The sequence below is a fragment of the Macrotis lagotis genome, chromosome 3, assembly GCF_037893015.1.
Source record: "Macrotis lagotis isolate mMagLag1 chromosome 3, bilby.v1.9.chrom.fasta, whole genome shotgun sequence".
NCBI classification, from domain to species: Eukaryota; Metazoa; Chordata; class Mammalia; order Peramelemorphia; family Peramelidae; genus Macrotis; species Macrotis lagotis.
In genome coordinates, this window is record NC_133660.1 from 268,253,656 (window position 1) to 268,268,319 (window position 14,664).

The 14,664-nt window shown below is 41.2% G+C and overlaps 1 protein-coding gene across 1 annotated transcript in view; it reads left to right on the forward strand.

Annotated features, from left to right (window-relative positions):
- Positions 1–14,664, forward strand: part of HSD17B12 (hydroxysteroid 17-beta dehydrogenase 12) — a 157,287-nt gene that overhangs the window by 104,571 nt on the left and 38,052 nt on the right. Inside the window, exons 5-6 of the mRNA XM_074230501.1 lie at positions 1,359–1,423; positions 2,289–2,333. Coding sequence (XP_074086602.1) covers positions 1,359–1,423; positions 2,289–2,333 — 110 coding nt within the window. The remainder of the gene's footprint in view (positions 1–1,358; positions 1,424–2,288; positions 2,334–14,664) is intronic.

Here is a 14,664-nt window from a genome sequence, read left to right on the forward strand (position 1 = left end):
CCATGTACTCTTATTAAGGGGGTAATAGCAACAGCAGCTAATGTTTGAAATTTACAATGAGGTCACATCATTTCTAAAAGGAAGGGTTGGGTTGATGACCCCCCACCCTCCCCTGCTGATCAGTTGAATTCTAAATCTAGGATCTTGGATTTCCATGTTCTCATTTGTAGGAAATTCGGTTGAGTAGTGGGAAGAAGCCTAGATTTGGGTTCAAATCTTGGCTCTGTCACTTGCTGGATATTTGACTTAAGCCAAGTCACTTCTCTGAGCCTCAGTTTCCATCAGTTATAAAATGGGAGGGTCATCCTGAGTTGCCTCTCAGCTTTGACTCTTATCTATGATCCTGTGATTTTTCACAGCAGCCTTGGAAAGAAGGGAAATCAGAGGGTTATGATCCTGTCTTTACAGATGAAGAAACTGAGGTGTAGAGATCTTGGGTGCCTTGTCCACTGAGATTGAGGCAAGTCCCAGATCTGTTTCCCGTCTTCATTTGCACTCTTTCCTCCATGGTGCTGTGCTGAGTGTTGTGATCCAAACAGGCTTCTCTGACAAGTTTTCCTTTACCAACATTTAGCTCATGGTTTTATTGTCTATCTGCTTACATTTTCTTTTTCTAGTACTTCTGTTTATAAATTTTGTTTAGGCTTTAGTTTGCTACTCCCTCTCTTAACTTGATATTCTGTTAATGTGGTACTTGATGAAGTTAGAGGGGATCCCCCACATCATGTCACCCCCAAACTGCCTTGCCCTTATGAAGTAGTCATTCATCCATGATACCAGATCCCCCTGGGAGGAGGATCAGTGTTTGTCTGACAGCATTAACCAGTCATAACTTCATTCCTTGGGGTCTAATCTAACTGCCTGTTTTGGGGTTTTTTTTTCCCAGCTAGTCAGTCAATAAACATGTATTAAGCACTGATTGCTATGCCAAGCCTAGTCACGTTTCACATTTCATATCAGCAGTGTTTATGGGAATGGGGGTGGAGAGGGTGCCTGTATGTAGTATGGCTTTGTCTTTTTGCAATTCAGTTAATGGAGCACAAATCAAGAATGTAATTAATAGTCTAGAAATCTGACAATGATTTGGAAAAATGCTAAGTTTTTTGGTAAAAGAAACTCTAGTGCCAGATATTTGTATTTAAAGATGAAACAGTAAACTCTTGAGTTTCCATCCAATTTAGAGATTCTATTTTTGTCATTGGAAATCTGAAGATACAACCAGGATTGTTTGGGAGCATGTATTTTAGGCTGCTTTCATGCTGCAAATTTTTGGGGACTATTTTTCATTTCATCATTGTCAAGAATTTTAAAGATGGAAAGCAGCAAACCAACAACTAATTTTTTTTGTCTTTTTTCAGTGAACAATGTGGGAATGTCATATGAGCATCCTGAATATTTTTTGGATATTCCAGACCTGGATAACGTAAGCTATTTTTAAAACCTCCTCTCTTTAATGGCAGGACAGACACTGCTGAGTTAGCATTAACATGAGAGTAATGATTTCCTTGACATGGATGACTTTTCCCTTAAGTAGGAACTATGTAAACATGTCAGTGAGAGAACTGCTCAGTTTAACTCTCGGGGATGTTTCAGAACACCTTTCACAGTGCTCCTAGATTTTGTTGAGTTAAGGTAACTCTTGCATTAAAGTTGAATGAACCCTATGAAGTTAGTGGTTCTTAAAGGAGGCAGAAGTTGCAGACCCATGGCTATGTCCTAGTCTCCTGACTATCCCTTAGTGACCCTCATGTCATGAATCACAATGTGCCATGAATAGAAATGTTGGAGGAGGAGTGCTGTTGTGATTGTGTACTTGACTTTGAGCGGGAGCATAACACTAAAGAAGGGACTTCAGAAGTCATCAAGGCCATCCTCCCCCTCCATTTTACGGAGAGTTTACCGATGTCATAGTTCTGACTTAAGAAAAACCTAGTGCTGCTGAGAGCACTCTTCCCCTGCCATGTTAGTGAAGATGGTGCTGGCTGTGGCTCCTTACCACAGCTTCCTTAGCTTCCTCTAAGTGTTTTATTGACTTCATGTGGCAAGGAAGTTGTGAGGAAAACCCTTTGTAAATCATAAAGCACAACAGAAATGTGAGTTCTTAGGACAAAATATTTTTGTTCTCACCTATTTCTACCCTCATTTTAAAATGAGGCTATACATTCTCAGAGAAAATTTCCGGATGTCTTTTCTACCTAAAATGGATCTGTATGTCAATAGTTACTTCTTAATGAACTACTTGGAAAGTAATGTCTAATCTTTTTTTTTTTTTTTTTTTTTTTTTACAGACCATCAGTAAATTGATAAACATCAATGTTGTCTCTGTCTGTAAGGTAAGGGATCTCCTTCTTAATACATATTCTCAATTTAAGTCCTACTTCAGAAGATTGAGAGATCTCTGCTTGTTCATGACAGGCTGTTACCCCTTACAGTAGATAAACCATATGTTGCTGTGTCCTCAGGAACCTTTGTTTCCTGCTGCCCTGTTGAGATGCGGTCAGAGAATACTGGTTAATTTTAATGTTAGTCCAAGTTCTAAATATTCAGGAAGGCAGATCTGCTGAGGAACATGCTAGAAGACATTCTAGTGCAAAAGAAAAGAAATCTTTTGGGTTCACCTCATGACCCAAAGAAGCCCAGGACCCAGGAGTTCACACTATTAGGAATGCCTGGGGTGTGAAGGCCATGGGGACCAGGCTTGGGCCCAAGGCCAAACAGAACTAAGAGGTTAATATACTCGACTATAATATACTATATTCTCTGGACTAAAAACATGGAGCTGAGGAAGCTCCAGAGGAGAGAGAGGAGGTCTGTCACTGGACACCCTTGGGTGCAGAGCTAGCACAACCTTCCTTGCATGTTCTGGTGGTTACTCACGGTCTCTGGGTAGAGTACAGGGCTAGCCCCAACCTACTTGGAAAGGGACTGCAGCATTTGCCTCAGAGAGTTTCTGAGCAGAGGTCATTGAAGATGCGTAGAAGACCCCATGACATGGCATCATGGGGGAGAACCTGGTTCTAAATTCACAAAAGCTCCAGACCTTCAGTGATGTGTGTGTGTGTGTATGCAGGTTGACACTCCACTAAGGCATAGTTGACAGTCTTTGAAAGTTGCAGGAACCCCCAGACTGATGGGCCTCCCATCGAGTGACCCACAACAGCCCTGACAGAACTGGGCCCTGAACTGAGACTCAGAGATCTCAAGGCTCCTTCCACATCAGGGGGGTTGCTGGAGGAGGACTTGCAGGGAAGAAGAAAGGCAGATTGTAGGAAGTCCTGTAGTGCTTCAGGGGAGTGAAGGCATAACCCCTCATGCAAGCCACAGAGATCCTGCCTAGGGAATTGGACTGGTCTAAAAACCTTGTTCTGATTCTAATGAGGGATGGGAGAGTGCCCACAGCTCTCTCCTCCTGTTTTCCCTTGGGGAGTAGAAGCTGGCCCCCAGATAGATTCTCTGGGACCCAGGAATCTGGGATCTCTCCTTAGGATTTATTGCCTGGGCACTACCTCATCTATGACATGTGACAGCAGACCAGCATCCGCAGCAAGCTGCAGTGGACTGACACAGCACCGTAGATCAGTTGACCAGCTTCTGGCCTCCTCGGCTCTTTTGGTTGCTCTCCTGAGTGTATCATTTGAAGGCTGTACAGCCAGAAACCTTGAGCCACCAGCGTCTACCCCTGGGATGTTGGTGTTATTATTATTCCTCCATTCTGTTGGGAAACTGAGCAAACAGGTGAAACTTGCCCTAGGTTGTCCAACTCCTTGTGTCTGAGGCTACGTTCGTTGGACGTAGGTCTTCCTGACTCCAGGCCCACTGCTCTGATGTTCAGCCAAAAGGTCCTCATTCCTCACCCGATTCTCAGACTCTGCTCCCTGTCCTCCAAAGCCCTTTCTCTTTAGCTCTACCTCTGAGCATCCTTTGCTTACTCAAGAGACTCGATGCCAGCACCACCCTCCTCCAGGAAGTCTTCTCTCATGGTCACCTCTCCTGCCCCCAGCTGTGACTACAGCTTCACTCCCCAGACAGCTGTCCCCCCCCCCAGAACAGGGCTCATTTTTTGTTTCTTTGCATTTCCAGGGCTTAGCACAGAAATCTCTGACTAAAATTGTTTTCCCATTCATTCACTCTTAAGTGCTTAATGAATGTTTGTGGCTTGGTTGACTAGGTGTTTGAACAGGTTGGTTTTGTCACCTCTGGATGAGCTGCTGGGTGGGGCCAGAGCTAGTGGGCCCAGGAGGAGGGGTTAGTGGTCAGTTCTATGGTCAGATGAGAGAGCTGGAGGGCAGTGTTTGGGACCAAGGGGGAGGCCAGAGCAGCAGTCTGGACTGGTCAATTCTTGAGTGCTGAATGATCACCCTGGACACATGGTTGTATTTTAGCAGTCTTGAAATACAGAGAGTGTAAGCAGGATGCTCATCCTCCTATTGAAGAAAGTCCAGGCTAGTGAATGGACAGGAGCCATCTTCTTTAGGACCTTATTCCATGGGCCAGCAACCCCTGATGGGTCCTATTCTTGTGCCAATGAAACAGGTGTTCACTGAGGGGCCTCTTGGGAAGGCAGAAGGCCTGGCCTGAGCTGGAGCCCCAGCAGAGGGAGCTCGTTGGCAAGCCACCTCCGTAGACTTGGATGGGCAGGGAGGAGGGGCCTTTTGCCTTGCCATTGGTTCCCCAGCATTGCAGAGAATCTAATCAGGTTCTGCCTTCTTGGGGCTTTAAGGTGATTCTCAGACTAAACAAATACATTGCAATATCTTATTTCTTTTCCTAAAAAGATGTTTTTTGTGTGTGATACTGCCTCAGGATTATACTTCCTTTTTAAGTCATTTTGAAATCCGTCTTAATCCTCTGATCCATCATGATGGTCATTTTGGAATCATTGTGGATGAATTTATCTTTAAAGGATCTTTTCAGTGATCATCATGGCAATTCAACATAGACACAACTAGGTAAAGGATGCGTGATCCAAATCCTTAGGAAGAAGGAAGGGTTCATGTGGGAGTAAAAATATAGTAGTCCCTCATTGGAACAAATTAGGGGATTGTCCACAAATCTGACAGATGCTGTCACTTTGGGGAAAGCTCACTATTTGGTTAAAAACTTAACCAATGACACCTTGAAAAGTCTTTGTATATGAAATGGCTAAAAATTTTAGAAAAAATCAGTTGTGTCACATTATGATATTTATTAATTGTGTCACATTATGATATTATCAGAACAATGTCCATTTTAGTAATGCCACACATAAAATTATTTTTGTATCCTTGAAATTTGTAAATGAAAGATTTGTGACTAAAAAATGATACTGGATGGAAAGTGCTAAATGATGGACACACAGATACACAGACATATACACCAGCTTCCTTATCTATAAAAAGAAGATTTGATCTTTTCACTTGCTTAGCAGAGTTGTTTCAGAAAGCTCCTTTGTAATCCCTAAATGCAATTTATAAGTATGATTTGTTCTGAATAAACCATAAAAATAAATATGAGCTATTTTTAGTATTGCAGATTAGTAGTACTCATGATCTTGGAGCTAAGAGAATGACTCCTGGGCCTGGGGAGGAGAGTGGGGGAGGGGTCTGCAGGAACACATTGATATCATTATTTTAGTTGGTTCTGCATAATTCCAAGACAGGATTGGGGGGGAGGGGAGTGGGGGAAGATGAGGAATGCTGATCCCAGAAACTCCTATGATATAAAAATCAAAGGTATCAAAAAATGCAATTTAAATAAATAATTAGTATGTTGTTTTTTCTCCTTTAAAAAAGTTTTCTATGTACGATAAAATGGGATTTCACTGCAGGAGGTTTATGACAATCCTAGTAGGTTCTCTAAGGAAATGCAAGCTAGGACACGAAAAATGTTCTGTTTTATAAGAGTGGAGGGGGAAATTTTCCATCTTGAATGACATGGGAGGAGGGGTCTTTGGGGGAGGACCACTCCTACCCAAAGACTTATAATAGCTTCACAGGGAACAACAGAGAAGCAGGCTATTCACCTGAGGATCTCAAAGCACCTTACCAACTTGATCTAATTAAGCCTTCTATCCCCTGTGCAGCAAGTATTATGTTGGCCTCACAGATGTGATTCTAAGAATTTCTAATCAAATTGTGCTCCCAGGAACACAAAGCTCAAATTATACAGCTTTCCAAAGGTAATGTGCATTGCATTGCTCTGGTGTGACTTCCAGGAGGGCCTCATTACTGCCAAACACATACTGTACCACCATTATTACCTGGTTGATGTCAGATCACTATTAGAATGGAATTTTAAAAATTATTCTTTAACGAATCTGCTTGCTAACTAGTTAAAGCATTTACTTCTAAGAAACTCTTGACTTCAAAATGGTCAGCTGTTCTTCCTTGTTTGGGTTGGGGCAATGTTTTTAGCAGTTAGGCATGCTATTTGTTTAGGGAGGGACAAGACCCAGCTACCCTAAACCTGTATGGCCAGGAAGCCTGAGATGTGATGTGCCTCCTCCAGGCTGCTGGCAAAGTGCTTAGCAGAGAAATGTTAAGATGATGCAGTAGCACACACATGTGGGCTGCAGCACCCCATTTTACTAACAGATCTGGTTTGTACAGAAGTGATCACAGCTCCAGAGCTAATCACAGCCCCAGAGCTGCCTGCCAGTTAGGTGGTTAAGCTCTAATTCTGAGGGAACTCATTGATTAAAGGGACAAAATAGAAGTACTTGCTTCATATCAATTTATTTTTTAACTAAAATCTCCATAAACATGAGAAAAGGAGTGCTACCATTGTACCTCATCTTCCTTCTATGATAGTAAGGAATCATAGCATTTCAGTTCAAAGAGAACCTCAATAGCTTCTGATCCTATGTATATTTAAATCCCTGAGAACACCCTGAGAATTGGTCATTCATGCTTTGTTTGAAGGTTCCCTATGTAGTGGGGAACCTACAGCCTCCTGAAGAGGACTATTTTACTTGGGGAGCGATCTGAACTTGGGGGCTGTTTTCCTTTATATCAGGCCCAAATTTGTCTCATTGCATTTGTCTACCTCATAATTGACTTGTAAAGGTCATTTCTTAAACTCAAATGTAAGACTAACTTGATATTTATTACCTTTTCTTAGATTTTGCTCAATTTCTTAGCCAAAGTCTTTGTAGCTCCTGACTGTTATTTGGTATATTAGCCAGCCAGAGTTGAGTCTTCTGCATACTGGATAAAGATGCCATGCTATTGGATGCCTTTATCCAAATCATTGATAAAAAATATTCAACCACACATTGTCAACTGGATCCCTAGGACACTATCATGGAAGCACGTCAAGCTGGCCAGGAGCTTTGTTGAAGTATCTTCAAAAGCCTTCGCTCTGTTAGAACTGGGGACTGTAAAGAAAGGCAGAAGCAGTGCCTGCCCTCAAGTAGCTCACACTCTAATGAGAGAGATAACATAGGGGGAAAAACTGTCTACAAACAAATTATATATGGGATAAATTGAACCTAATCAATGAGGAAACTGGGGAATCCAATAAGCAGAGATCAAGAGGAAGAGCATTCCAGCCATGGGGTTCACCAGTAAAAATGAAATATCTAGAGCTGGGTTGTCACCTGTGAGGAATAGCAGGGGATTGGTATCATAGGATTGGAAATGAGTAAAGCAGAAAAAGACTGGAAAAGTAGGAGAGGGCCAAATTAGGAAGGGCATTGAATACTAAGTAGAAGATTTTATATTTATCCTGGGTTAGAAAGCCACTGAAGTTTAATGACTTCTTTAACCATGGCCATACAACTAGTTCCAAATCCATCTAATTAAACTATCACCTAGCCCACATCATTCCATTTTTCCCCCACACAAAATAGTAAGCAGGAGAAACTTTATTAAATGCTTTTTTAAAAAAAAATTGTTTTATGTCCAGATTTTTTCACTCATCCCTCCTACCCATTGAGAAATCAATAAAAATAAAATCCATTACCAACATAGTGAAGTAAAACAAATTTCCTTTTTGACCACATTTTTTTTGTGAGAAAGATCTAGCCTTCTTTTATTTATATCCAGTATACTAAAAAGCATTATCGTGAACACTGTGCAAATGCCCAGTAAATATTTGTTGAGCTAAATTGACGTGAAACTCAATGTGAACTTTTTAAAAAATATTTAATATTTATTCATTCTCATTTTGTATGAATGTTTTTTATACATTAATAAAATATTCTTGTTTAAGAGTAAACAAAATGCCCCCTTCCCCCCAAAAATATAGACTCACTTGAGTGATAAAGTAAAGTGGAGAGAAAAAAATTAAAATTAAAAAAATAATAGTAATAATTGTAGGTCTGGCCAGGTGGTGCAATGGATGGAGCACCAGCCCCAGCTGGAGCCACGAGCACCTGAGTCCATATCCAGCCTTGTAAACCCAACAGTCACCCAGCCGTGTGACATGGAAGCCACCCCAACCCCACTGCCCTGCAAAAACCAAAATAAGGGCAAAAAAGACCCAAAATAAAATGAAATAATAATAATAGTAGGGGAGGCTGGGTGGCGGACAGAGCATTGGCCCTTGAGTCAGGAGCACCCGGGTCCAAATCCAGCCTCAGACACCCAATGATACGCGGCCCCAGGTAGGCCACCCAGCCCCATTTTCCCTGAAACCCTCCCAAAATAATAATAATAAAAAATGTGTGGGTGGATCACATTCTTTATGGTAAGTCCATGGCAAAAGTTACTTCCATATTTTTCCACTGTTGCCATTGCTGATCGCAACTCCCGCCTTTCTTATTTCTCCACTACCATGTACTATATTTTCTGTCTCCTTTCACTCTGACTCTGCTGTAGGGTCGCTGAGTGGCGCGGCAGACAGATCCCTGGTCCTGGGGCTAAGAAGCCCTTGAGCCCCCATACCACCCCTTAGGCCCAGCATCCATCTGGCCCTATGGTCCTGGGCAGGCCTTCCAATCCCAGCCATTTTTACATCATATTTTATCTTCAAATTCAGCTTTCTCCTGTGCTTCATCTATAAAAGCTCCTTCTACCAGCTCTATTAACTGAGAAGGTTCATATGAGTATTATCAGTGTCATTTTTCTATGCAGGAATACATGCAGTTCATCATCATTAAGTCCCTCATATTTTCCCCCTTCTCCTCCAATCTTTTTGCTTCACCTGAGTCTTGTATTTGAAGATCAAACCTTCTGTTCAGCTCTGGCCACTCCAAAAGGAACATTTGAGATCCCCCTGGTTCATTGAAAGTCCATCTTTTTCCCTGGAAGAGGACATAGAGTTTTGCTTGGTAGTTGATTCTTGGCTGCATTCTAAGCTCTTTTGTCTTCTGGTATATTATATTCCAAGCCCTACGAGCTTTTAATGTAGTTGCTGCTAAGTCCTGTGTGACTGCAGCTCCATGGTATTTGAATTGTGTCCTTCTGGCTGCTTGTAATATTTTCTCTTTGACTTGGGAGTTCTGGAACTTGGCTATAATATTCCTAGGGGTTGGTTTTTTGGGATCTCTTTTGCGGGGGAGATTGGTGGATTCTCTCCATTTCTATTTTGCCCTCTGCTTCTAGAATATCAGGGTAATTTTCCTGTAGTAATTCTTTGAAAATGATGTCAAGTCTCTTTTCCTGATCATGACTTTCAGGTATTCCAATAATTTTTAAATTATCTTTCCTAAATCTGTTTTCCACATCAGTTGTTTTTTCAATGAGATATTTCACATTTTCTTTTAATTTTTCATTTTTTTGGTTTTGAAGTATTGAGTCCTGATTTCTCATAAATTCATCAATCTCCCTGAGTTCTATTATTTGTCTGAAGGATTTGTTTTCCTCAGAGAGTTTTCTTATCTCTTTTTCCATCTGGCCAGTTTTGCTTTTTAAAACACTCTTCTCCTCAATAGCTTTTTGAACTGTTTTTATCCATTTGACCTAAGCTGGTTTTTAGCATGCTATTTTCTTCAGCATTTTTTTGGATTTCCTTGACTAAGCTGCTGACTTCATTTTCATGTTTTTCCTGCCTCTCTCTCATTTCTTTTCCCAGTTTTTCTTCTGACTCCCTCATTTGATTTTCAAAGTCTTTTGAGCTCTGTCATAGTCTGAGCCCAATTTCTGTTTTTCTTGGAGTCTTTAGATACAGGAGCTTGTGGTTCTTCATCTTCAGACTGAGTGGTTTGATCCTTCTTGGGCTCATATGCAAAATACAATGGTGTTCCTCTTTTTCCTCTGCTTGCTCATTTTCCCAGCCTGTGCCTGTTTTGGGGTGCTTCCTGTGTGTTTGGGACACTCCCACAAGGATCTCAGTGTGTGAGGCTCTGTCCTCCCTCCTGGTCTGTGAATGACCATAAGCACCTCCCTCTGCCATGGGGCTGAGGTGGGGGGGAGCCCTGCTGTTCTATGGGGGGGGGGGTCCTAGACTGGGATCAGGATCTGAATGTGGTCAGAACCCGTGTCCTGTTCCAGGGGCAGATGACAGAAGAACTCTGCAGTCTTTCTTTACTCCCCTCCCTCAGCTCCATGGGCTCATGCCCTGGGGGCTCCTGCTTACTGGCTCCGCCTGCTTCTGTTTTCTAGATCTGGCCAGATCGCTGTGTGCCTTGAGGGCTGGGCTTCAGGTATTGGCTCTGGCAGAGGCCCCAGCTGTTCCCCCAGTTTGTGCCCAGTGCTCCCCAGGAGGAAGGTCAGGAAACTCCCCTGCTGCTGTGAGCCACAGGGAGGCTGAAGTTCTTTGGCTCTGGCAGGCCACCCCTCCGACCCCGGGGAGCAGAGCCTTTCTGCTCTTTTCCAGGTTACCTTGAGTAGGAGAACTGCCCCACTGGGTCCCTCTGTGGGTTCCGTCTCTCGAAAATTTAGAGTCCTTAGTTTTGAAGATTTATGAGAGAGCGCCTGACAGGATCAGTTTTTGTCACCATCTTGGCTGCACCCTCTTTGACCACATTTTAAAAAATTTATACTAAAGTATTTGAATTGAATGAATGAATGAATGAATTCAGTACTTGAATACCTTTCAATCTGGAAGTGGACTGGCATGTCTACTCTTCTGGAAATGTGTTAAGTTATTGTGTTGATCAGTGTTCTTAAGTTTTTTGTTTTTAGGGGCAGCTAGGTGGCACAGTAGATAGAGCACTCTCTTTGGAGTCAGGAGGACCTAAGTTCAAATGTGTCCTCAGACACTTAATACTTACTTAACTGCATGACCTTGGACAAGTTACTTAACCCCATAGCTTTGCAAAAGCAAAAAGAAAGTTTTTCATTTTTATAATTCCGCAATTAATGAGCACTCAGTCTCCAAAATGTTACTACCCACACATACAAAAAAGATTGTATACATATGGTCTCTTTTTCCTCTTTCTTTGATCCCTTTGATAGCTAGCAGCAGCATTGCTAAGTCAAAGGGATGGTATGCACAGTTTAATGTTTGTCCTTTATTTTTGAAGAAGACCACAACATCAGGGAGGTGTTATTCAGGCATAGTTCTAAATTGTTTTCCTGAATGACTAGAGCAGATCACGGTTTCAGCCCTAGTATATTAATACACCTGTTTTCCAACAGCTACATCAGCAGTTGGATGTTTCTTATAACATCCAGATAAACTGTATGCCCCGGGTCTACCAGTTTGGTAACCCTGTCAGAAAAGGAAATAGCTTGGTCTGGTATAACTGTTCTTGAGGATATCATGCTACTCTTTTGTGATCACTTGTATGATGTTCACTGCCTATCTCTTTTGTCATATGTTTTAGGATTTTACAAGGTATCTGAGTCAAATTTGCTAACTTGTAGTTTGTAAATTCCTTTCTTTTTTTTGAGATTCATAACATTTGTCTTTTTCCAGGCCTCCACCATTATTGATTATCTTTCAAATGTTACTGAAAGTGGTTCAGCTTTCCCATTTGCTATATATATATTTTATTTTTCATTAGCCAAGGTGAAAAGTTCTCTTAGTTAACTCAGTTTCTGTCAAGGAGAACTGAGCTTTCTCTTAGTATTTCCTTATTTATCTTGGATTTCTGCTTCCTTTTAGCCAATTTTGTTCTATTCTTTGCATTCCTAGAGTCATTCTCTTTGGCAAAAAGAATAGAAACAGAAGTCTTCAACTAGACTGAATGTAGCTTTGGCAGCAGACAGAGCTATGCCTGGCGAATGCCTCTCATGATACATTGAAAAGAATTCTAAATGGGATTGAATCAAACTTTGCTTAGACCTGGTTTATCACCATGTCAGTGGCCGTCAGGTCAATAATCAATCAATAAGCAATTTTAAGCTTAGGCTATATTACAAGACACTACTGTGCACTAGGAATACAGGTAAAGAGACTGTGCTGTAAATTATAGTGACTCCATTATGTTGATGTTGAATGTGCAGTGAGAAAAAGATTTTATTTTTTTTAATAGAGATAAAACGATAGATAGAAACTGTCTAAGATTTTAGTAATCACCACTTCTTGCATCATTCATATGCGAGATGTTTTCACTGGGTTTTTTTTTTCAGTAATATTAATACAATGGAATATTCCAAAGCACTGCTAGAATGTCTTTTGACTCTTAATCCACTAATAGTCCTGGATTTTTTCTGCCTAGAACTTTGGCCAAAGTCATGTTGGGCAGAACTCAGGGCTTTATAACTTTCTTGGTGAGAAAAATGACCTAGATGTCTCTAGTCCTTTCTACTGATGAGGCAAGTGAAGTTCCCAGATGTATGGTGAGGGCCACACCGGCAGTCAGAGGCCAGAGAGACCCCCTTCCCAGACTTCTATTTTCACCTGAGGTCCCATTACTCAGTCAGTGGAGCTTCTTGAGTCAAGATAGACCCTGTCAAAAGTAGGAAATGAGTCTCAACAGAATGTGGCAGCCTTCTTTAGGGGGTTATGATGTTTCGGTTTCTTGTAGCATTGGACTGTCGAAAGATGATTTTAGGATTAGTCTGAGTGTGAAGGCAACGAGGAGGAAACATTTGTTTTTCATTTGAGGCTTCTTTGCCAACAACTTGACCACCAGGGAATGTTTAGTTTCAGTCTCTGAGAAATCATAGAAGAGAAACTCTAAACTGGACCTCGCGTGATGACTCCCAGGGGCTCCCTTTGCTTACCACATGTGGACTATTAGCAGACCAAAGCTGTTATCATTTGGTTTTTATTATCATGTGGTCTTCAATGAAGTTTCTTCTTGATAATGTTGGAATTTGCCTGCATGCAAGACTTTACCATTTATGAAATGCTGTCTTTGTCTGGGGTCTACAGATTTAAATTTTGATATCTATTTCAATCTTGTATGCATTTAAAAACATTGTTCTGAGCAGATGTCTGTGGGCTTTAACATAGGGGTCCTGGACTCCACAGAGATAAAGGACCCTGCTTATTAGCACATAATAATAGAACACTGATTTCTTCTCTGAGTTGTTATTCAAATATTTTAAAAATAAGTTATTAAAAATCATCCCTTTTGAGCCTTACTAGATAGTTTGTTGAGTTTCTGCAGCAAAGACATTCCTCTAGCAGTAGGCAATATGAAATAGTGGCTGATGTGAATAAATTCTCATTGCAGTTGTTGGGAGCCTAGAAGACCTAGATTCAGGTTCTGCCTCCATTCTGTGATCCTAGCCTTTCAGTGCTCTGGTGGCTTCTCTAAACTCCTCATCAAAGGATTCCCTATCCTGTATCAGACCACAGGTTGTCCCCTGTCCTTCCTGATGGCTACTTTCTAGAGGTGAGCCATCCCATGGGGAACTTGGCTTTTCTTCAGGAAAACCTAATTTTTAAACTATTTATTTTTGTTGGTTTTTGTTTGTTTTTTTGCAAGGCAATGGGGTTGTGTCTTGCCCAAGGTCACACAGCTAAGTAAGTATTAAGTATCTCAGACCATATTTGAATTCAGATCCTCCTGACTCTAGGGCTGTACCACCTTGCTGACCGTATTTTGAGCTTTTTGAATTTATTTTGAATTCCTAACATGGGCAAAGCCAAGGATTAGAGGTAAAATAATCCCTGATGGTGAGGAACTTAGAATAGGTATCTATTTTCCCTTGTCCCCCCGAAAAATAGACTCCATTATTGGTTGAAGTGTTTAGAGATTCTCCAGACATCTCAGTTAGCAGATGGTGGCTGTTATCAGAGGTATGCTGAGCCCCCAGTACCTCCAGGCCCTGATCATTATTTAGAAAGTCCTTCAAACCACAAATTTGAATTGATCATTTTTTAGGAAGGCCTTCAAACTACAAATTTGAATTTTGGTATTAATATAGTGGGTATTAGGAGTGTATAACCTCTTAATTACTCATTTGCATCTTATGATCAGAGTTTTTATTTTTTCATTACTGGCTAAGATAACAAGAAATTAATTTTAAAATATAATCTTAAGTTACTGGTATGTTGCTTTTTGATTTAGTTTAGAAAAGTGGCTAGTCACAAAAAATCAAAGGCAATTGAAAGTCTCTGGAACTAAGGGAGTTTCAGCAACCCCAGTGGGCAGTATGTCTTCCTGTACCCTTTTTTAAAGAAGCAAGTTAAGGAAGTGTCCTTTTCATCAGAAATCCCATCCTGTTTCAGAATTTCTAGACTTCTTATAGATTTCAGGCAAAGCTTGTTGTATCCCGGCTCACCGAGTGAATTCCCTCCGTTATCTCCAGCATTTCGTCTGATTCCTCTTCATGTACTCTTGACCCAGCCAAACCTTGGGTCAAGACTGCATATCTATGTCTATATATTTATCTATATAATATA